At 43.6% G+C, this 22500-nt stretch overlaps 1 protein-coding gene across 1 annotated transcript in view; it reads left to right on the top strand.

Moving 5' to 3' along the window:
• Positions 1-6399: 6399 nt before the first annotated feature.
• The window catches only part of atf1 (activating transcription factor 1), a 17977-nt gene continuing 1876 nt past the window's right edge, over positions 6400-22500 (top strand). Inside the window, exons 1-6 of the mRNA XM_046846029.1 lie at positions 6400-6602; positions 11285-11388; positions 11497-11616; positions 11921-12018; positions 12222-12355; positions 12544-12720. Of these exons, the coding sequence (XP_046701985.1) occupies positions 11290-11388; positions 11497-11616; positions 11921-12018; positions 12222-12355; positions 12544-12720 (628 nt within the window). The 5' untranslated portion in view covers positions 6400-6602; positions 11285-11289. The remainder of the gene's footprint in view (positions 6603-11284; positions 11389-11496; positions 11617-11920; positions 12019-12221; positions 12356-12543; positions 12721-22500) is intronic.

Raw genomic sequence — 22500 nt, 5'->3', positions numbered from 1 at the left:
CCGCGTTTACAGTAGGGTTTGAGTTCTATAGCAGAAGATCTTCCACTCCAACCCTTTGAAAGCAGATCTTCATGGAGCTTTGTGCACAGGGGTATGGTGATGCTGGAACAGGTTTGGGTCTCCTAGTTTAAGTGAAGGAACAATTTCATGCAGCATCCAAAGATGTCTGATACTATTGTGTGCCTCCAACAGTATGGAGAAGAACCACATGTAGGTGGAACAGTGAGGTGTTCTAATACTTTTGGCCACACCATGTAGATTATTAGCACTAGTGCGTTCTGCATGTTTATGAATCTGTAACAGACATATTCAGTCTGTAGATGTCTTTTGGAGAAGAGGAGAGAAAACACCACCTCGCTGTCGTCTTATCAGAGACATGTTGAGACAGTCGGTGTGAACCGGACCAGACGTGAACCGGACTGAAGGTTCTACATTCTAGTTCCCAAAATATGTGCAGGAATATAAAGGTACAGTTCGGTATTGTATGAACCGCATTCCATAAACTGCATGAATATCCATCAGAAGCTAAAATATATAACATACAATAATAATAGGATGCAGTGGATCGAGTGCAAATGTAGATCATCTACTGGAACAGTCTGATCATCTACTGAAACAGTGTGATCATCTACTGAAACAGTGTGATCATCTACTGGAACAGTGTGATCATCTACTGGAACAGTGTGATCATCTACTGAAACAGTGTGATCATCTACTGGAACAGCCTGATCATCTACTGAAACAGTGTGATCATCTACTGGAACAGTGTGATCATCTACTGGAACAGTGTGATCATCTACTGAAACAGTGTGATCATCTACTGGAACAGTGTGATCATCTACTGAAACAGTGTGATCATCTACTGGAACAGTGTGATCATCTACTGGAACAGTGTGATCATCTACTGAAAGCCACACTGTCCCTGAAACCCAGTTCCACATCGTAGACTTGATTCATAAAAAAAGAAGCAATAAGCGAAACTCCAAGAATCACCGCACAGAACATGCACAATATGTGGATTTGTGTGTGTGTGTGTGTGTGTGTGTGTGTGTGTGTGTGTTATCTGGATAATGTTTAAAGTGAAGTGATTTTGAGGAACAGGTTGCCAGTTCTGCACAAATCCAAATCCCACATTAATTTAATAGATTGTAAACGATGGTGTTTAATGTGAATGTATTTAACATGAACAAAAGGGAGGACGGGACGGGAGGGTGTTTCAGTAGCGCTGACTTTCAGAACATGTTTTGGCTTCAGTATTAAGAAGAATCATCATTGGAAGAAGGGGAAATGCACGCGCGCGCGCGCGCACACACACACACACACACTCCAATCTACCCTAGACACTACAGTCTCAGGTGACATCGAAGCATAAACCCTTTTGCACTAAATATCAGAATACACTTATTTTACAGCTTTAACACGTCATTGCGTTCACACTGTTCACACTGAAGTATATGATTTGAGACACAGCCCACGACCTGATCACATCCTCCTCGTGTTTCACATTAATATTAATAAAAGCTGAGCTTGGGGTGTTGTGCCGCTGTATCGCCCTGTATGAATATGAATATGAATATGGATGTTATGATTATTATGCAACCCTCTCTCCTCCTGCTCCTCCTCGCTTTCTCCTCTTTCTTTCTCTCCAACCGCTAACTTTCATTTTGTAGATCTGATTATAGCGGATTTCGACGCCTCACTCCGCTAACTGTGTGAGGGATCTGTTTTCTTTCACGAGGTTGGAAAGGTGCTACATCACATGATGCTCTTGACACTGCACATTTATTCCCCATGTGTTGTTAGAATCAGCTCCACTCTTCTGGGAAGATGTTCCACTAGATTTTGGAGATTCATTCAGCTAAAAGTGTGTTAGTAGTCAGGTAGTGAAGAAGGTGAGAAGGCCAGGGGTGCAGTCCGCGTTTACAGTAGGGTTTGAGTTCTATAGCAGAAGATCTTCCACTCCAACCCTTTGAAAGCAGATCTTCATGGAGCTTTGTGCACAGGGGTATGGTGATGCTGGAACAGGTTTGGGTCTCCTAGTTTAAGTGAAGGAACAATTTCATGCAGCATCCAAAGATGTCTGATACTATTGTGTGCCTCCAACAGTATGGAGAAGAACCACATGTAGGTGGAACAGTGAGGTGTTCTAATACTTTTGGCCACACCATGTAGATTATTAGCACTAGTGCGTTCTGCATGTTTATGAATCTGTAACAGACATATTCAGTCTGTAGATGTCTTTTGGAGAAGAGGAGAGAAAACACCACCTCGCTGTCGTCTTATCAGAGACATGTTGAGACAGTCGGTGTGAACCGGACCAGACGTGAACCGGACTGAAGGTTCTACATTCTAGTTCCCAAAATATGTGCAGGAATATAAAGGTACAGTTCGGTATTGTATGAACCGCATTCCATAAACTGCATGAATATCCATCAGAAGCTAAAATATATAACATACAATAATAATAGGATGCAGTGGATCGAGTGCAAATGTAGATCATCTACTGGAACAGTCTGATCATCTACTGAAACAGTGTGATCATCTACTGAAACAGTGTGATCATCTACTGGAACAGTGTGATCATCTACTGGAACAGTGTGATCATCTACTGAAACAGTGTGATCATCTACTGGAACAGCCTGATCATCTACTGAAACAGTGTGATCATCTACTGGAACAGTGTGATCATCTACTGGAACAGTGTGATCATCTACTGAAACAGTGTGATCATCTACTGGAACAGTGTGATCATCTACTGAAACAGTGTGATCATCTACTGGAACAGTGTGATCATCTACTGGAACAGTGTGATCATCTACTGAAAGCCACACTGTCCCTGAAACCCAGTTCCACATCGTAGACTTGATTCATAAAAAAAGAAGCAATAAGCGAAACTCCAAGAATCACCGCACAGAACATGCACAATATGTGGATTTGTGTGTGTGTGTGTGTGTGTGTGTGTGTGTGTGTGTTATCTGGATAATGTTTAAAGTGAAGTGATTTTGAGGAACAGGTTGCCAGTTCTGCACAAATCCAAATCCCACATTAATTTAATAGATTGTAAACGATGGTGTTTAATGTGAATGTATTTAACATGAACAAAAGGGAGGACGGGACGGGAGGGTGTTTCAGTAGCGCTGACTTTCAGAACATGTTTTGGCTTCAGTATTAAGAAGAATCATCATTGGAAGAAGGGGAAATGCACACACACACACACACACTCCAATCTACCCTAGACACTACAGTCTCAGGTGACATCGAAGCATAAACCCTTTTGCACTAAATATCAGAATACACTTATTTTACAGCTTTAACACGTCATTGCGTTCACACTGTTCACACTGAAGTATATGATTTGAGACACAGCCCACGACCTGATCACATCCTCCTCGTGTTTCACATTAATATTAATAAAAGCTGAGCTTGGGGGTGTTGTGCCGCTGTATCGCCCTGTATGAATATGAATATGAATATGGATGTTATGATTATTATGCAACCCTCTCTCCTCCTGCTCCTCCTCGCTTTCTCTCCTCTTTTCTTTCTCTCCAACTTCGCTAACTTTCATTTTGTACATTGGTTTACTTCCTGTTTTATATTATAATGGAAGAAAAAAAAGAATAAAAGGCATTTATTTTGCAGCAGTGATGTGGTACAGAGTGCTGAAGTGTGGACATGAGTGCTACGTTTCAATCATTTTATTAAACTCATTACAGAGAGGGGAATGAAATACAAACACTAAACCTCAAACACTAAACCTCAAACATCAAAGACCAAACATCAAACACTAAACCTCAAACACTAAACCTCAAACACTAAACCTCAAACATCAAACACTAAACCTCAAACACTAAACCTCAAACACTAAACCTCAAAACCCAAACACCAAACACTAAACATCAAACACCAAACATCAAACACTAAACATCAAACACTAAACATCAAACACTAAACATCAAACACTAAACATCAAACACCAAACACTAAACATCAAACACAACACTAAACAAACACCAAACATCAAACACAGCACTAAACATCAAACACAACACCAAACATCAAACACTAAACATCTAACACTAAACATCAAACACTAAACATCAAACACTAAACATCAAACACTAAACATCAAACACTAAACATCAAACACTAAACATCAAACACTAAACATCAAACACCAAACATCAAACACCAAACATCAAACACTAAACATCCAACACTAAACATCAAACACTAAACATCAAACATCAAACACCAAACACTAAACATCAAACACAACACTAAACAAACACCAAACATCAAACACAACACTAAACATCAAACACAACACCAAACATCAAACACTAAACATCTAACATCAAACACTAAACATCTAACATCAAACACTAAACACCAAACATCAAACACTAAACACCAAACATCAAACACTAAACATCAAACATCAAACACTAAACATCAAACACTAAACACCAAACACTAAACACCAAACACTAAACATCAAACACTAAACATCAAACATCAAACACTAAACATCAAACACTAAACATCAAACACTAAACACCAAACACTAAACATCAAACACTAAACATCAAACACTAAACATCAAACACTAAACACCAAACACCAAACACAACACTAAACATCAAACACGAAACATCAAACACGAAACATCAAACACCAAACATCAAACACCAAACATTTACTCCAAACCTGGAAAACACCTGAGACAGCTACTAAACATCAAACACTAAACACTAAACACCAAACACTAAACGTCAAACACGAAACATCATTTAGGAAACATCAAACACCAAACATTTACTCCAAACCTGGAAAACACCTGAGACAGCATTTTTGTTTCAGTCTCTTACGTTAGTTTTGAGTTCAAAGTTCATGGTGTACACTGTATTAATCACTCCCACAGCGCCCCCTACAGATAGATATAATATCAACTCAACTTTTTTACTCATTTCTGTGGCTGTAGTTTGGCTGTAGTTTGGATCAGGACCGTGGAGATTCTATGCTACACACAACTGAGACGCGCATTGTTACACAATTTCCCAGCGATTAACACCTAAATCTAGCTTCCTGGTGTAACTGTATTTCATTACAAATATTTGAATGACTACATTACTACAAGTATATGCAAAAAAAGAATATACATTAAAATAATTCTGCTGGGTGAGTCAGAGGTGAGTGTGTTGAGGGAAAACCTCTCTGAGATGGTCTGTGGAACCAGACTCAGAAAGGAACGATGACCAGGACACGAGAGCGTGATCGCGTTACAACGAGCATGCTGAAGACCAGAAAGGAATTTCAGAAGCAGCATGTTTTTGAGGTGGGTGTTAATTCTGCAGTGAAGTGACGGATACACCAGGGGCAGAGCTAAACAACAAAACACACACAACCTAGGTAAATAAAATAAACATGAAGATACCTGCCATAAAGCAAGTGAGAACAGGAACTGACTGAGTGTCTCCTCCATCCGTACCGGAAACACAACTTCTACTGCACATGTGCACACGTGTCTACTTCCTGTAGCAGAAATAACTCTTTACTACTGATTCACTTTATATCAATACACATTTTATTAAAGAAAATAAATCAATAAAATTCTATTGATGAAATTCGCATGAATTAAATAAAAATAAATGGAAACATTTAAATAAGTAGTTTATATTTTAAAATACAGATGTGTGTGTTTTACATTTATTAGATTTTCTAATTATTTCAGCATACTTTAACAACTTTAAAACACTTCTTTTTAATTTAATTTCTTCCTTCCATCCTTCTTTTATTCATCATGCGCTCTCTATCCCTCGTTCGTTCTCTCGGGAAATGAGTGAGAGAACATCATCTGTGCCAATTAAATGTATTACTCAGTTTAATGAATATAATTTTGTGGATAAATGTTTTATAAAATGTGTGTTTGTATCAGGAGAATCAGTAGTAATCTGGATGTGGTAGTTTTAACAGTTATAAATACTGCTGAAAAGGAAGTAGAGGCACGTGGCTACTCGATCCGTTCTTCATTTCTGTGTGAATGAATAAATAAAGGATGGAAGGAAAGAATTAATATATGAATAAATAAATATTTTGTGTTTCTTTAAATGCAGATATTTGTTAAATTGTGCTGGAAGAAGTAGAACAGTTAAGATTTCTTTAGAAAATGAAATATTAAATGTAAACAACACACACACACACACACACACACACACACACACACACGTCGTGTTTTCGGTGCGGATCGAGCAGCAACAATGGGAATGAAACACGCGTGTGTGTGTGTGTGTGTGTGTGTGGGGTGTCCTTTATTCTTTTTAATTTACAGTAGAGCACCGACCGACCAATCAGGACGCGCTGGAGAGATGACGTCAGACGACGTTGGAGTGGGCGGGGCGTAGCCAACTGAGGAAAGAAGAAAAAAAAACAAAAAAAAGCCCAAGGCAGCTAGTTAGAGTTAGCTTACTGTTATTATTCATTCTTACTTTTACAAATTCACGTGTTTGAGATCAAAAGCGCCGAGAAGAGATCCGCGGTTACGTCACGTCTCCGGAACGGACATCTGAAGGACCGTCCGCGGCGGATCAAAGGAGCTGGGGAAGGTAGGTGAGGGCGCGAGGCTGCTGCTGCTCAACGCTCGTGCTCGTGCTCGAGGCGGACAGGGAACAGGGCGCTGCTCGCGCGGGAACGCGGTGGTGTGCTGGTGCTGGTGAAGGCGCTGTAATGGCGGCGGTTCCGGTGCTCCCGCGCGCTCTCTCGCGCTCTCTCGCTCTCTCTCCCTCTCCGACATGGCGGCGGGGCTTTAATGGCTCCCCGGGCCGCTGACGTGTGTTGACGCGGTACTTGCGTGCCAGTGACTCGGTTTGAAAGTTTTCGAACGACGCGTAAACACACACACACACACACACACACACATACACACACACATAGACACAGACACTCACACACTCTCTCTCACACACACACACACACACACACACACACACACACACACACACAGCTAACTCTACTCTTTAACGCTAGTAAATGCGAGTTGCTGTTCCTGAAACCTGCAGCCATTTAATTATGTTTTGAATTGATTTTTAGAGCCACACTGCCGAAGAATCACATTTATTTATCGATTTATTTATTTATAGTCGTTTATTTATTTGTTAGTATTTTTATTTATTGATTTATTTTGCAACATTCCCGAATTAGCTTTGATATTGACTGATTTAATAGCCGGCTGTGTTCCCAATCACTCTCTTACGTGTTTTACACTACCTCGGGCGTGTCCACTTCTTCATTCACTCTCTATACATAGACACTTCCATCTAGTGCACTTGTTAGGGAGTGAAGCTGGATTCAGGACTGAGCCGGACTCACTCTACAGAAGCGCATTAGCGACTTCAGTTATTTGTTTTTGTTTTTGTTTGTTTGTTTATTTGATGCACGCAATACATACTAGGCCAAAAGTTTGTGGACACCCGACCATTAGATTGCTATGTGCCTTTTTCTGAGGATCTTGTTTAGCATTTAGTTCCATGTGCTGTAATAATGAGCTCCACTCTTCTGGGAAGATGTTCCACTAGATTTTGTGGAGATTCATTCAGTTACAAAGGTGTTAGTAAAGACAGGTAGTGATGGAGGTGAGAAGGTGAGAAGACCTGGGGTGCAGTCAGTGATCACATTCATCTGACATGTGTTCAATAGGTTTGGAACTTTATAGCATGAGATCTTCCACACCAACCCATGGAAAGCAGATCTTCATGGAGCTGGCTTTGTGCACAAGGGTATTGTCATGCTGAAACAGGGTCTCCTAGTTCAATGAAGAAACAACTTCATGCAGCATCAATAGTGTGCAACAGTTTTGGGGTGGCAGAGGTACCTGGGATCAACAGTGTAAAGTAATGGAGAGTGTGTTAGAGAAGTGAAGAAAAGAGTGCAGGCAGGGTGGAGTGGGTGGAGAAGAGTGATAGCAGGAGTGATTTGTGATAGAAGAGTATCTGTGAGAGTGAAAGGGAAAGTTTATAGGACTGTGGTGAGACCTGAGATGTTGTATGGATTAGAGACAGTGGCATTGAGTAAAAGACAGGAGGTGGAGCTGGAGGTAGCAGAGCTGAAGATGTTGAGATGTTCGTTGGGAGTGACGACGATGGACAGGATTAGAAATGAGTTTATTAGAGGGACAGCGCATGTAGGACGTTTTGGAGACAAGGTGAGGGAGGTGAGATTGAGATGGTTTGGACATGTTCAGAGGAGGGACATGGGGTATATCAGTAGGAGAATGCTGAGGATGGAGCCACCAGGAAGGAGGAAAAGAGGAAGACCAAGGAGGAGGTTTATGGATGTGGTGAGGGAAGACATGCAGGTAGTTGGTGTGAAAGAGGCAGATGTAGAGGACAGAGGGGATGGAGACGGATGATCTGCTGTGGAGACCCCTAATGGAAGTAGCTGAAAGAAGATGAAGAAGAAGAAATGCATTTGGGTGGAAAAGTCAGGTGTCCAAATACTTTCGGCCAGATATTGTGTATACAGTACCAGTCAATAGTTTGGACACATCATATTGTTCAGTGGTTTTTCAGTATTTTTATTAGTCAATATTGTACATTAATACTGAAGAATCCAAACTATGAAAGAACACATCTGGAATTCTGTAGAGCAGAGGAACATGTGAGTGCAGAGTCCGTAGCCCTTTTAGTGCTCCTACAACTACTGTACAAATCCATATTATGGTGAGAAACACTCAAGACTAGAAAAGAGAAAAAATCCCTCATTACTTCAAGAAATGAAGCTCAGTCAATCCAAAACATCTCAAGAACTTTAAATGTATCCCTAAGTGCAGTCTCCAAAACCATTAAACGCTGTGATGAAACAGTTCTTATGAGGAATGTCACAGAAAAGGAGGATGAAGAGCTACCTCTGCTGCAGAGGATCATTTTATCAGAATTACCAGCTTCAGGAACCACTAATTGACATCAATGAAACACAAGGAATGGACTTTAAATCAGTGTAAACACGTCCTTTGTTCTGACGAGTCCAAATGTTGAGATGTTTGTACGTCTAACAAAGACGTGGTGCTTAGAACCACAGGGTGAACAGATGATTCCTGAATGTGTGGTTCCCACTGTGAAGCATGGAGGAGGAGGTGTGATGGTGTGGAGGTGCTTTGCTGGTGACACTGTTGGTGTTTCAGTTAAAATTGAAGACACACTTGACCAGCATGGCTTCCACAATATTCTACAGCGACGTGCAGCTTAGCATCTGGTTTCAGTTCAATTCATGTTTATTAGTTTTGAGCTTTTAATAATGAACATTGTCTCAGAGCAGCATTACACAGATAATGTGGAGATAAAATGAAGATGTTCTGTATAAGTGTAAGTTTGTCCCTGATGAACAAGTCGGTGGAGACTGTGGTGAAGGAAAAACTCCCTGAGATGGAGATTGAAGAGAACATCATCCAGAGGCAGACCAGGATGAAGTGGGAAGATCCGAGGAGAGGAGCAGGAACAGTAATCACTGGTACCTTAGGAGCATGTTTAACTCGGGGAGAGAGAGAGAGAGAAGAAAGAGAGAGAGAGAGAGAAGAGGGTGACAGGAAGAGAAGGATATGGATTATTAAGTCTCCTGATTGTTGTATGAAAGTTAATGTCACTGTGCAGTTTGGACTCTGGTAAGACTCACTGTAGCAGCAGAACTAAAAGAGAGAAGCAGAAGGAAACACAGACATGAGGATCTCTGGGATAAGAGACGACCCACCACACCACCATCAACAAACCCCTGCTGGACTCTTCATTATTTGAGGTACCAACAAATAGCCTGCACCTTTTGATCTAAGTAGTCCGGAAATTACGGTATTTTCACCCGGAGGCAGCAGATATAAAGAGAAAAGCAGTGGGCCTAAGACAGATCCTTGTGGAACACCAAACTGTACCTCAGAGAGTGTTTAAACTATAGCTATAGCGATCAGTTAGATAAGATCTGAGCCAGGAAAGAGCTGTTCCCTTTATAACGTTCTCCAGTCCAGCAAGCAGGAGGAGATGATCAATGGTGTAAAAAGCTGCACTGAGGTCGAGCAAAACGAGTAAAGAGACAAAACCCTGATCAGAGGCCAATAACACGTCATTTACCACCTTAACTAGCGCCGTCTCTGTGCTATGATGAGGCCGAAATCCTCACTGATACATTTCATAAATGTTGTTCCTCAGTAGAAACTTGTAGACGAGGGATGGAGAATGCAGGTTGATGATTTTGATTGAGGAAATAAATGAAATGAAGTCGTTCTCTTGAATAGGAGTAAAACTTTGTAGTTGTTATAATGACACTGCTGTCTACAGGGTTATTCATAAAATCGTCTGGATTTATTTTAATTGTCTGGATTTACCTACTGATGGTGTGCATGTGAGTGCAGTGCAGATTCTGCTTGTTGTTTTCTATGAGGGTGAATATATATAAATATGCTGATCAGCAGCACTAATAGCTTTTCTAGAACTCTCCGCCTGTCCAACAGGACAATGACCCCAAACACACCTCTAGGTTCTGTAAAAGCTATTTGTTCAAGGTGAGATGGTTTGAGATGAGATGGACCAGAGAGTGAAGGAAAAGCAGCCAACAAGCACTCAATCTCATCAGGCTGACTGAGAGAAGGCCACGAGGTTGTCCAGCTGCATTCAAGCTACATTGAGCTAATATGGACAATCTAAAATAGAAAACACATTCTGGGTTGTTTAAAACGTTTTTTTGTACATTTCACTGCCCTCATCCATTTTTTTGTCCAATGAAATGGTTTCTAGGATGCCTATGCTCCGCCCCTCAGGGGTGTGACTTTTAATTTTTAATTCAAAAAGTTACATTTGTAATTAAACACTATAGATTGTGATGCCTGCTTTTGAATTTAAGGTGTGTGTGTGCGTGTGTGTGTGTGTGTGTGTGTGTGTGTGTGTGTGTGTGTGTGCTTTCCAAGCTGCATGACTCATAACATGAGTGTGTGTGGAGGTGATTCAGGGCTTCAGGGGTGAAGTGGAAACACTGACGACGGTATTTAACAGCTGTGTCTAACACACACACACGCACACACACACGCACACACACACACACTTGTGATAACTGCCACCGCATATGGAACATGTTTGCACTTGTGTGCACTACATTTAGGTTCTGATAAAAGGACATCCATGTTTGAATAATTTGCAAAAAGTATGTTTTGGTGTTAATACTGTGAAGTGGACAATCACATCTGCCAATAAATTTACACCGTATATACTGATGTGTGTGTGTGTGTGTGTGTGTGTGTGTGCTTGTGCAGTGGAAATGGAGGAGATTCACCAGAGTGGTAGTAACGGCACTGAATCACAACCTGTCACCATCCCGACCACCATCACAGCGTCTCAGTTATCACAGATCACACAGGTACACCATGACCGTGTGTGTGTGTGTGTGTGTGTGTGTGTGTGAGAGGGATTAGCATGCATGTGTAATGTGTGTGTGTGTGTGTGTGTGTGTGTGTTTGTGGTGTAGATGACTCTGGGAGGATCTCCTGTGGCTGTGGTGCAGCTCCCTGGAGGTCAGCTTCAGGTGCAGGGTGTTATACAGTCTGCTCAATCTTCAGTCATACAGTCTCCTCCAGCACATGCACAGGTAACACACACACACACACACACACACACACACACACACACACACATTCATTTAGTAGATATCTTATCAGCCCAAAATCCATCAACTGTTCCGAGCACAGTGTTGATTATTCCCCGTGTGTGTGTGTGTGTGTGTGTGTGTGTGTGTGTGTGTGATGTCATGATATCATGGGTGTGTATTACCCAGTATGTCGATGAGCTAAATGAGTCATAATTCACACTAGTTGGTAATGCTGCAGAAGTTTTTAGTAATACGGATGTGTGTGTGTGTGTGTGTGTGTGTGTGTGTGTGTGTTTGCTCACAGGGTCAGGGTTCAGACAGTGAAGATTCCCAGGATTCGTCAGACAGTGGAACTTCGAACCAGAAGACACGAGAGCTGCTGGCCAGACGTCCATCTTACAGGTTTTACACACACACACACACACACACACACACACACACACGCTCTCTCTTATATTACACATTACACACAATACACGTGCACATAGACGAGGTTACACATGTACATTGATGACGTGTGTGTGTGTGTGTGTGTGTGTGTGTGTGTATCAGATACACTCTGGTGTTTTGTGTAAAGTTGTGATGTGTGTGTAATTGTGTTGTAGGAAGATTTTAAACGATCTCTCAGCAGAGGAAGTAGCCACGCGTAATGAGGAAGAGGAGGAGACCTTGGCGTCGTCCACCATGACCACGGTGTCTCTGTCCACACCTATCTACCAGACCAGCAGTGGACAGTACTGTACGTCTCTCTCAGACACTTCTCAATGGTTCATTAATTAGCGTATGTGCTAACGGGTTGTATGCTAATGAGTTGAGTCAGTAGGGCATTTCTGCAGCTGCTTGCTTTACATGGATATAAGTGTGTCTTCAGATGTTACAGGTGTGTGTGTGTGTGTGTGTGTGTGTGTGTGTGTCTGTTGTTAACAGTCGCAATAGCGTCAAACGGCTCTTTGCAGTTAGCTGGTGCAGGCTCTGATGGGGTTCAGGGCCTACAGACGCTCACCATGACCAACTCGAACCCGAGCCAGCCCACTATACTACAGTACGCTCAGACTGCAGACGGACAGCAGATCCTCCTACCCAGCAACCAGGTGGTGCTGCAAGGTCAGTGTGCTGCTGGGGGGCTGGGGGTGAGTGTGTGGTGATGAGTGTGTGTTTGTGTATGATGAGTGTGTGGTGAGTGTGAGGTGATTTTGGTGATGATTGTGGTATGATGTTTGTGATGAGTGCATATTCGATGAGTGTGATGAGTGTGTGTGTGTGATGAGGGTGATGAGTGTGTGTGATGAGTGTGTGATGAGGGTGATGAGTGTGTGTGTGATGAGGGTGATGAGTGTGTGTGATGAGGGTGATGAGTGTGTGTGATGAGGGTGATGAGGGTGATGAGTGTGATGAGTGTGTGTGTGTGTGTGTGATGAGGGTGATGAGGTGATGAGTGTGTGTGATGAGTGTGTGTGTGTGTGTGTGTGATGAGGGTGATGAGTGTGTGTGTGGTGATGAGGGTGATGAGTGTGTGTGTGTGGTGATGAGGGTGATGAGTGTGTGTGTGGTGATGAGGGTGATGAGTGTGTGTGTGTGTGTGTGTGTGTGTGTGATGAGGGTGATGAGTGTGTGTGTGTGTGTGTGTGTGTGTGTGTGTGTGTGTGTGTGATGAGGTGATGAGTGTGTGTGTGTGTGTGTGTGTGTGAGTGTGTGTGTGTGTGTGTGTGTGTGTGATGAGGGTGATGAGTGTGTGATGAGTGTGTGTGAGGTGATGTGTATGTGTGTGTGATGAGGGTGATGTGTGTGTGATGAGTGTGTGATGAGGGTGATGAGTGTGTGTGATGAGGTGATGAGTGTGATGAGGGTGATGAGGGTGATGAGTGTGGTGATGAGGTGTGTGTGTGTGTGTGGTGATGAGGGTGATGAGTGTGTGTGATGTGTGTGTGTGTGTGTGTGTGATGAGGGTGATGAGTGTGTGTGTGTGTGATGAGGGTGATGAGTGTGTGTGGTGATGAGGGTGATGAGTGTGTGTGTGTGATGAGGGTGATGAGTGTGTGATGAGTGATGAGTGTGTGTGTGTGTGTGTGTGATGAGGGTGATGAGTGTGTGTGTGTGGTGATGAGGGTGATGAGTGTGTGTGGTGATGAGGGTGATGAGTGTGTGTGATGAGGGTGATGAGTGTGTGTGATGAGGGTGATGAGTGTGTGTGTGTGTGTGTGTGTGTGTGTGTGATGAGGGTGATGAGTGTGTGTGTGTGTGTGTGTGATGAGTGTGTGTGTGTGTGTGTGTGTGTGTGTGTGTGTGTGTGTGTGTGATGAGGGTGATGAGTGTGTGATGATTGTGGTGATGTGTATGTGTGTGATGAGGGTGATGAGGGTGATGTGTGTGTGTGTGTGATGAGGGTGATGAGTGTGTGGTGATTTTGTGTGATGAGTGTCTGATTGTGGTATGATGTTTGTGATGATTGTGGTGATGTGTGTGTGAGGGTGATGAGTGTGTGTGTGTGATGAGGGTGATGAGTGTGTGATGATTGTGGTAATGTGTATGTGTGTGAGGGTGATGTGTATGTGTGTGTGACAAGGGTGATGTGTATGTGTGTGTGACGAGGTTGATGAGTGTGTGTGTGACGAGGGTGATGAGTGTGTGATGAGTGTGTGGTGATGAGGGTGATGAGTGTGTGTGTGTGAGGGTGATGAGTGTGTGGTGATGAGGTGTGGTGATGAGGGTGATGATGAGTGTGTGTGTGATGAGGGTGATGGTGTGTGTGTGTGAGAGGTGATGAGTGTGTGTGATGAGTGTGTGTGTGTGTGTGAGGGTGATGAGTGTGTGTGTGTGACGAGGGTGATGTGTGTGTGTGTGAGGGTGATGTGTGTGTGAGGTGATGAGTGTGTGTGTGTGGTGATGAGTGTGTGTGATGTGTGTGTGTGTGTGTGAGGGTGATGAGTGTGTGTGTGAGGTGATGAGTGTGTGTGTGACGAGGGTGATGAGTGTGTGTGAGGTGATGAGTGTGTGTGTGTGACGAGGTGATGATGAGTGTGTGATGAGTGATGAGTGTGTGTGTGTGTGATGTGTATGTGTGTGTGAGGGTGATGTGTATGTGTGTGTGAGGTGATGTGTATGTATGTGTGTGTGATGTATATGTGTGTGTGATGAGGTGATGAGGTGATGTGTATATGTGTGTATATATATGTGTGTATATATATGTGTATGTGTGACGAGGGTGATATGTGTGTGTGAGGTGATGTGTATGTGTGTGAGTGATATATATATGTATATGTGTGTGTGTGTGATATATATATGTGTGTGATGAGGGTGATGAGTGTGTGTGTGTGTGTGTGTGATGTATATATATGTGTGTGACGAGGTGATGAGTGTGTGTGAGGTGATGAGTGTGTGTGTGACGAGTGTGTGTGTGTGAGGTGATGAGGTGTGTGTGTGTGTGTGTATGAGGGTGATGGTGTGTGTGTGTGTGTGTGTGTGTGTGTGACGAGGGTGATGTGTGTGTGAGTGATGTGTATGTGTGCGAGGGTGATGTGTATGTGTGTGACGAGGGTGATGTATGTGTGTGTGACGAGGTGATGTGTATGTGTGTGACGAGGGTGATGTGTGTGTGTGTGTGACGAGGTGATGTATATATATGTGTGACGAGGATGATGTATATGTGTGTGACGAGGGTGATGTATATGTGTGTGTGTGACGAGGTGATGTGTGTATGTGTGTGTGTGTGCGAGGGTGATGTGTATGTGTGTGAGGATGATGTGTATGTGTGATGAGGTGATGTATATGTGTGTGACGAGGGTGATGTGTGTGTGTGAGGTGATGTGTATGTGTGTGACGAGGTGATGTATGTGTGTGTGACGAGGGTGATGTGTATGTGTGCGAGGGTGATGTGTGTATGTGTGTGTGACGAGGATGATGTGTATGTGTGTGTGACGAGGATGATGTGTATGTGTGTGTGACGAGGGTGATGTGTGTGTGTGACGAGGGTGATGTGTATGTGTGTGTGCGAGGTGATGTGTATGTGTGCGAGGGTGATGTATGTGTGTGTGACGAGATGATGTGTATGTGTGTGTGACGAGGGTGATGTGTATGTGTGTGACGAGGGTGATGTATGTGTGTGACGAGGATGATGTGTATATGTGTGTGACGAGGGTCATGTGTATGTGTGTGTGACGAGGGTGATGAGTGAGTTTTGAGTGTGTGGCAAATGTGTGATAAGTGTGAGGTGATTTTGTGTGTGGTGAGGTGGTGCGTGTGTCATGAGGATGTGTGGTGAGGTGATATGGTGGTAATGAGTGTTTGGTGGTGAGTGTGTGGTGTGTGTAGTGGTGGGTGTGGTGGAGGTGACGAGTAAAGTAGCGCGTTACTTTATAAATGTACACATTAATATCTGAGTTACTTTATTAAAAAGGAATGCGAGTTACTTTTCAGTTAAATTATTTTGCATAAAAAAATAAATACTGAATTAAAATGAACGTAGTCACGTAGAATCGCGCAGTCACACGTGCGAGCCGCGGGAACAGAAGCTGGTCAGAAGCGGAGATGACGAACCAGAGCATTACTTCACTGTGATGGAAGTGTTCTTATTATTGTGAAATAGTGGAGGAAAAGGAGAAAGGAATAATGGTTAAGTGTAGATTATGTGTTGGTGAAAAGCTCTTACAACTGCAAAAAATACTTCAAAAAAAAAAAAAAAACATCTGCATGCAAAGCACAGCACTACAAATGTGTGTGTGAGTGTGTGAGAGTGTGTGTGTGTGTATAATGTTGCATATATGGAAATGGAGACAGAAATATAGAAAAATTTCCACCACTGCAGCTCTATAGACTGCTCAGAATAAAAGTTTTCCGTGGGGGACACATGTACGATGCCATCACAGCGGAGAGAGAGAGAGACAGAGAGAGAGAGAGAGAGAGTAAATTTGTGGGAAGATAAACTGCCACGGTCACTGATAAAAGCGTGAACTTTGTAAAAGCGTTCAGAATGTTTCAAGCTGATGATGAAGCAGAGATTTTACGGATTGCACGATGTTTTATGTCAGGGGTTTTCAACTGGTTCTGTGCCAGGGACCACCATTCTGACTAACAAGTAATCTGCGGCCCACTATTGTAAAAAGCGATCCATGCTGGTGCTGACTAGCAAACTTTACCTTGGTTAGAAACGTTAGCTAACAGCTCCACTCCAAATTTAAATTCACCAAAAGTATTAAGCGTCTATTCAATAAAACCTGAATAATGTGTTTTCTTAACTCCGAGATGCTGGTCTATTTCGCACGCAAGATGAATGTGTACTTATATGACGCAAAACACAACGTTAGCAAAGCATAGGCCTGATAGGTGCAAAGCTAGCGTATCCTGTGTCAGTTTGAATATTTTAGATATTTTCATTAAATTCAGTTTTCCCACTAATGTGCAAATATTCTGGAAATGTTTGGAAAAATAAATTATGGAAAAAAAGTGATTTTAATAGTGATATTATGTAGGCTGTCACGGACCACATGCAATGCCGCCACGGACCACCAGGGGGCCGCGGACCACCGGTTGAAAACCCCTGTTTTATGTGATGACAGTGAAAGGTATGTTCTCCCTCCACATCACCGGTGTGCAGCACACACCCTTAACCTTATAAACACGACCGACGGTTACATTCCTGACGGCCAAGCAGATTGAAAAGCAGTGTACAGAAGTGCGACTGGAAAGTGTTCAGCCTTGTGGTCAAAATTTTGTCGATCATCTTATTGTTCTCTAAGAAGTTACTAATCATTTTAAATGTTTAAGTGTCTTTTGCCCTAATATAACTGATTTCTTAATGGCAATTATCTATATGACACCTGTTACACCTGTAAGGCGTGAAAGAGATACATGTGTGGTGATATGTGTGTGGGGAGTGTGGTGGGGATTTGTGTGTGGAGAGTGAGGTGATTTGTGTGTGGTGAGTGAGATGATTTGTGTGTGGTTAATTGAGTGTGGTGAGTCAGGTGATTTGTGTGTGGTGAGTGAGGTGATTTGTGTATGGTTTGTGTGTGGTGAGTGAGGTGATTTGTGTGGTGAGTGTGGTGGAGAGTGTGTGGTAGTGAGTGTGGTAGTGAGTGTGGTAGTGAGTGTGGTGGTGAGTGTGGTGGTGAGTGTGATAATTTGTGTGTGATGAGTGTGAAGGTGGGTGTGTGGTGAGTGTGGTGGTGATTTGTGTGGTGGTGATTTATGTGAGGTGAGTGTGTTGTGGTGATTTGTGTGTGGTGTGTGGTGGGGATTAGTGTGTGTGGTGAGTGTGGTGATTTGTGTGTGGTGGTGAGTGTGGTGATTTGTGTGTGGTGAGTGTGAGGTGATTTGTGTGTGAGTGTGTGGTGGTGAGTGTGTGTGGTGATTTGTGGTGGTGAGTGTGTGGTGGTGATTTATGTGAGGTGAGTGTGGTGGTGATTTGTGTGTGGTGAGTGTGTGGTGGTGATTTGTGTGTGTGAGTGTGTGGTGGTGATTTGTGTGTGTGAGTGTGGTGATTTGTGTGGTGAGTCAGGTGATTTGTGTGTGGTGATTTGTGTGTGGTGAGTGTGAGGTGATTTGTCTGATGAGTGTGTGGTGTTGAGTGTGTGGTGATTTGTGGTGGTGATTTGTGTGAGGTGATTTGTGTGTGGTGAGTGTGGTGGTGAGTGTGAGGTGATTTGTGTGTGGTGAGTGTGTGGTGAGTGTGAGGTGATTTGTGTGGTGGTGAGTGTGTGGTGGTGAGTGTGGTGGCGAGTGTGTGATGATTTGTGTGTGATGATTTGTGTGATGATTTGTGTGTGATGATTTGTGTGTGATGATTTGTGTGTGATAAGTGGTGGTGAGTGTGTGGTGATTTGTGTGGTGGTGGTGAGTGTGTGGTGGTGATTTGTGTGTGGGGCGTGTGGTGGGGATTAGTGTGTGGTGAGTGGTGATTTGTGTGTGGTGAGTCAGGTGATTTGTGTGTGGTGAGTGTGGTGATTTGTGTGGTGATTTGTGTGTGAGTGTGTGGTGATTTGTGGTGGTGATTTGTGTGGTGAGTGGTGGTGAGTGTGAGGTGATTTGTGTGGTGGTGAGTGTGTGTGAGTGTGAGGTGATTTGTGTGGTGGTGAGTGTGGTGGTGAGTGTGGTGATTTGTGTGTGATGATTTGTGTGCGATAAGTGTGGTGGCGAGTGTGAGGTGATTTGTGTGTTGTGGTGAGTGTGGTGATTTGTGTGGTGATTTGTGTGTGGTGATTTGTGTGTGGTGATTTGTGTGATAAGTGTGGTGGTGAGTGTGTGGTGAGTGTGTGGTGATTTGTATGTGGTGGTGAGTGTGTGGTGAATGTGAGGTGATTTGTGTGTGATGAGTGTGGTGGTGAGTGTGAGGTGATTTGTGTGGTGGTGAGTGTGGTGGTGAGTGTGTGGTGAGTGTGAGGTGATTTGTGAGTGACGATTTGTGTGTGATAAGTGTGGTGGTGAGTGTGAGGTGATTTGTGTGGTGGTAAGTGTGTGGTGAGTGTGAGGTGATTTGTGTGTGATGATTTGTGTGTGGTGGTAAGTGTGTGGTGAGTGTGAGTGATTTTGTGTGTGGTGAGTGTGTGGTGAGTGTAGTGGTGAGTGTGTGGTGATTTGTGTGTGATGATTTGTGTGTGATAAGTGTGGTGGTGAGTGTGGTGATTTGTGTGTGATTTTGTGTGTGATGATTGTGTGTGATAAGTGTGGTGGCGAGTGTGAGGTGATTTGTGTGATGATTTGTGTGCGATAAGTGTGGTGGTGAGTGTGAGGTGATTTGTGTGTGGTGAGTGTGTGGTGAGTGTGGTGAGTGTGTGGTGAGTGTGAGGTGATTTGTGAGTGACGATTTGTGTGTGATAAGTGTGGTGGTGAGTGTGAGGTGATTTGTGTGTGGTGGTAAGTGTGTGGTGAGTGTGAGGTGATTTGTGAGTGACGATTTGTGTGTGATAAGTGTGGTGGTGAGTGTGATTTTGTGTGTGTGGTGTGAGTGTGGTGAGTGTAGTGGTGAGTGTGTGGTGATTTGTGTGTGATGATTTGTGTGTGATAAGTGTGGTGGTGAGTGTGGTGATTTGTGTGTGATTTTGTGTGTGATGATTGTGTGTGATAAGTGTGGTGGTGAGTGGTGAGTGTGATTTTGTGTGTGATTTTGTGTGCGATAAGTGTGGTGGTGAGTGTGAGGTGATTTGTGTGTGGTGAGTGTGTGGTGAGTGTGGTGAGTGTGTGGTGAGTGTGTGGTGATTTGTGTGTGATGATTTGTGTGTGATAAGTGTGGTGGTGAGTGTGTGGTGATTTGTGTGTGTGGTGGTGAGTGTGGTGAATGTGAGGTGATTTGTGTGATGATTTGTGTGTGATGATTTGTGTGTGAGTGAGTGTGTGGTGGTGAGTGTGTGTGGTGATTTGTGTGGTGAGTGTGTGGTGATTTGTATGTGGTGGTGAGTGGTGAGTGTGATTTTGTGTGTGATGAGTGTGGTGGTGAGTGTGAGTGATTTTGTGTGTGGTGGTGAGTGTGTGTGGTGAGTGTGTGGTGAGTGTGGTGATTTGTGAGTGATTTTGTGTGTGATAAGTGTGGTGGTGAGTGTGAGGTGATTTGTGTGTGGTGGTAAGTGTGGTGAGTGAGGTGATTTGTGTGTGATTTTGTGTGTGATGATTGTGTGTGATAAGTGGTGGTGAGTGTGTGGTGGTGTGTGGTGAGTGTGGTGGTGAGTGTGGTGATTTGTGTGATGATTTGTGTGTGACAAGTGTGGTGGTGAGTGTGAGGTGATTTGTGTGTGGTGGTAAGTGTGTGGTGAGTGTGAGGTGATTTGTGTGATGATTTGTGTGATAAGTGTGGTGGCGAGTGTGAGGTGATTTGTGTGTGGTGGTGAGTGTGTGGTGATTTGTGTGTGATGATTTGTGTGATAAGTGTGGTGGTGAGTGTGGTGATTTGTGTGTGGTGAGTGTGTGGTGAGTTTGAGGTGATTTGTGTGTGGTGATTTGTGTGTGATGATTTGTGTGTGATGATTTGTGTGATAAGTGTGGTGGTGAGTGTGAGGTGATTTGTGTGGTGGTGAGTGTGTGGTGAGTGAGGTGATTTGTGTGTGGTGAGTGTGAGGTGATTTGTGTGAGGTGATTTGTGAGGTGATTTGTGTGTGGTGGTGAGTGTGGTGAGTGTGAGGTGATTTGTGTGATAAGTGTGGTGGCGAGTGTGAGGTGATTTGTGTGTGGTGGTGAGTGTGTGGTGAGTGTGAGGTGATTTGTGTGTGATGATTTGTGTGTGATAAGTGTGGTGGTGAGTGTGTGGTGATTTGTATGTGGTGGTGAGTGTGTGGTGAGTGTGAGGTGATTTGTGTGTGGTGGTGAGTGTGTGGTGAGTGAGGTGATTTGTGTGTGATGATTTGTGTGTGATAAGTGTGGTGGTGAGTGTGTGGTGATTTGTATGTGGTGGTGAGTGTGAGTGATTTGTGTGGTGGTGAGTGTGTGGTGAGTGTGAGGTGATTTGTGTGTGATGATTTGTGTGTGATAAGTGTGGTGGTGAGTGTGTGGTGATTTGTATGTGGTGGTGAGTGTGAGGTGATTTGTGTGTGGTGGTGAGTGTGTGGTGAGTGTGAGGTGATTTGTGTGTGATGATTGTGTGTGATGATTTGTGTGTGATAAGTGTGGTGGCGAGTGTGAGGTGATTTGTGTGTGGTGAGTGTGGTGAGTATGTGGTGAGTGTGAGGTGATTTGTGTGATGATTTGTGTGTGATAAGTGTGGTGGTGAGTGTGTGTGATTTGTATGTGATGATTTGTGTGTGATAAGTGTGGTGGTGAGTGTGTGGTGATTTGTGTGTGGTGGTGAGTGGTGAGTGTGTGGTGGTGAGTGTGTGGTGATTTGTGTGTGATGATTTGTGTGTGATAAGTGTGGTGGTGAGTGGTGAGTGTGGTGGTGAGTGTGTGGTGAGTTTGAGGTGATTTGTGCGATGATTTGTGTGTGATGATTTGTGTGTGATGATTTGTGTGTGATAAGTGTGGTGGTGAGTGTGAGGTGATTTGTGTGTGGTGGTGAGTGTGGTGAATGTGAGGTGATTTGTGTGTGGTGAGTGTGAGGTGATTTGTGTGAGGTGATTTGTGAGGTGATTTGTGTGTGGTGGTGAGTGTGTGGTGAGTGTGAGGTGATTTGTGTGTGATAAGTGTGGTGGCGAGTGTGAGGTGATTTGTGTGTGGTGGTGAGTGTGGTGAGTGTGAGGTGATTTGTGTGTGATGATTTGTGTGTGATAAGTGTGGTGGTGAGTGTGTGGTGATTTGTATGTGGTGGTGAGTGTGTGGTGAGTGTGAGGTGATTTGTGTGTGTGGTGAGTGGTGAGTGTGAGGTGATTTGTGTGATGATTTGTGTGATAAGTGTGGTGGTGAGTGTGTGGTGATTTGTATGTGGTGGTGAGTGAGTGATTTGTGTGGTGGTGAGTGTGTGGTGAGTGTGAGGTGATTTGTGTGTGATGATTTGTGTGTGATAAGTGTGGTGGTGAGTGTGTGGTGATTTGTGTGATAAGTGTGGTGGCAGTGTGAGGTGATTTGTGTGTGGTGGTGAGTGTGGTGAGTGTGAGGTGATTTGTGTGTGATGATTTGTGTGTGATGATTTGTGTGTGATAAGTGTGGTGGCGAGTGTGAGGTGATTTGTGTGGTGGTGAGTGTGTGTGGTGAGTGTGTGTGGTGAGTGTGAGGTGATTTGTGTGATGATTTGTGTGTGATAAGTGTGGTGGTGAGTGTGTGGTGATTTGTATGTGATGATTTGTGTGTGATAAGTGGTGGTGAGTGTGTGGTGATTTGTATGTGGTGGCGAGTGTGATGTGATTTGTGTGTGAGTGGTGAGTGTGTGGTGAGTGTGTGAGTGAGTGTGTGGTGGTGATTTGTGTGTGATTTGTGTGATGATTTGTGTGTGATAAGTGTGGTGGTGAGTGTGTGTGTGGTGATTTGTAT

The sequence above is a fragment of the Silurus meridionalis genome, chromosome 1, assembly GCF_014805685.1.
Source record: "Silurus meridionalis isolate SWU-2019-XX chromosome 1, ASM1480568v1, whole genome shotgun sequence".
NCBI lineage: Eukaryota > Metazoa > Chordata > Actinopteri > Siluriformes > Siluridae > Silurus > Silurus meridionalis.
The sequence above is the reverse complement of the archived record's forward strand: the minus strand, read 5'-3'. Positions and strand labels throughout refer to the sequence as shown.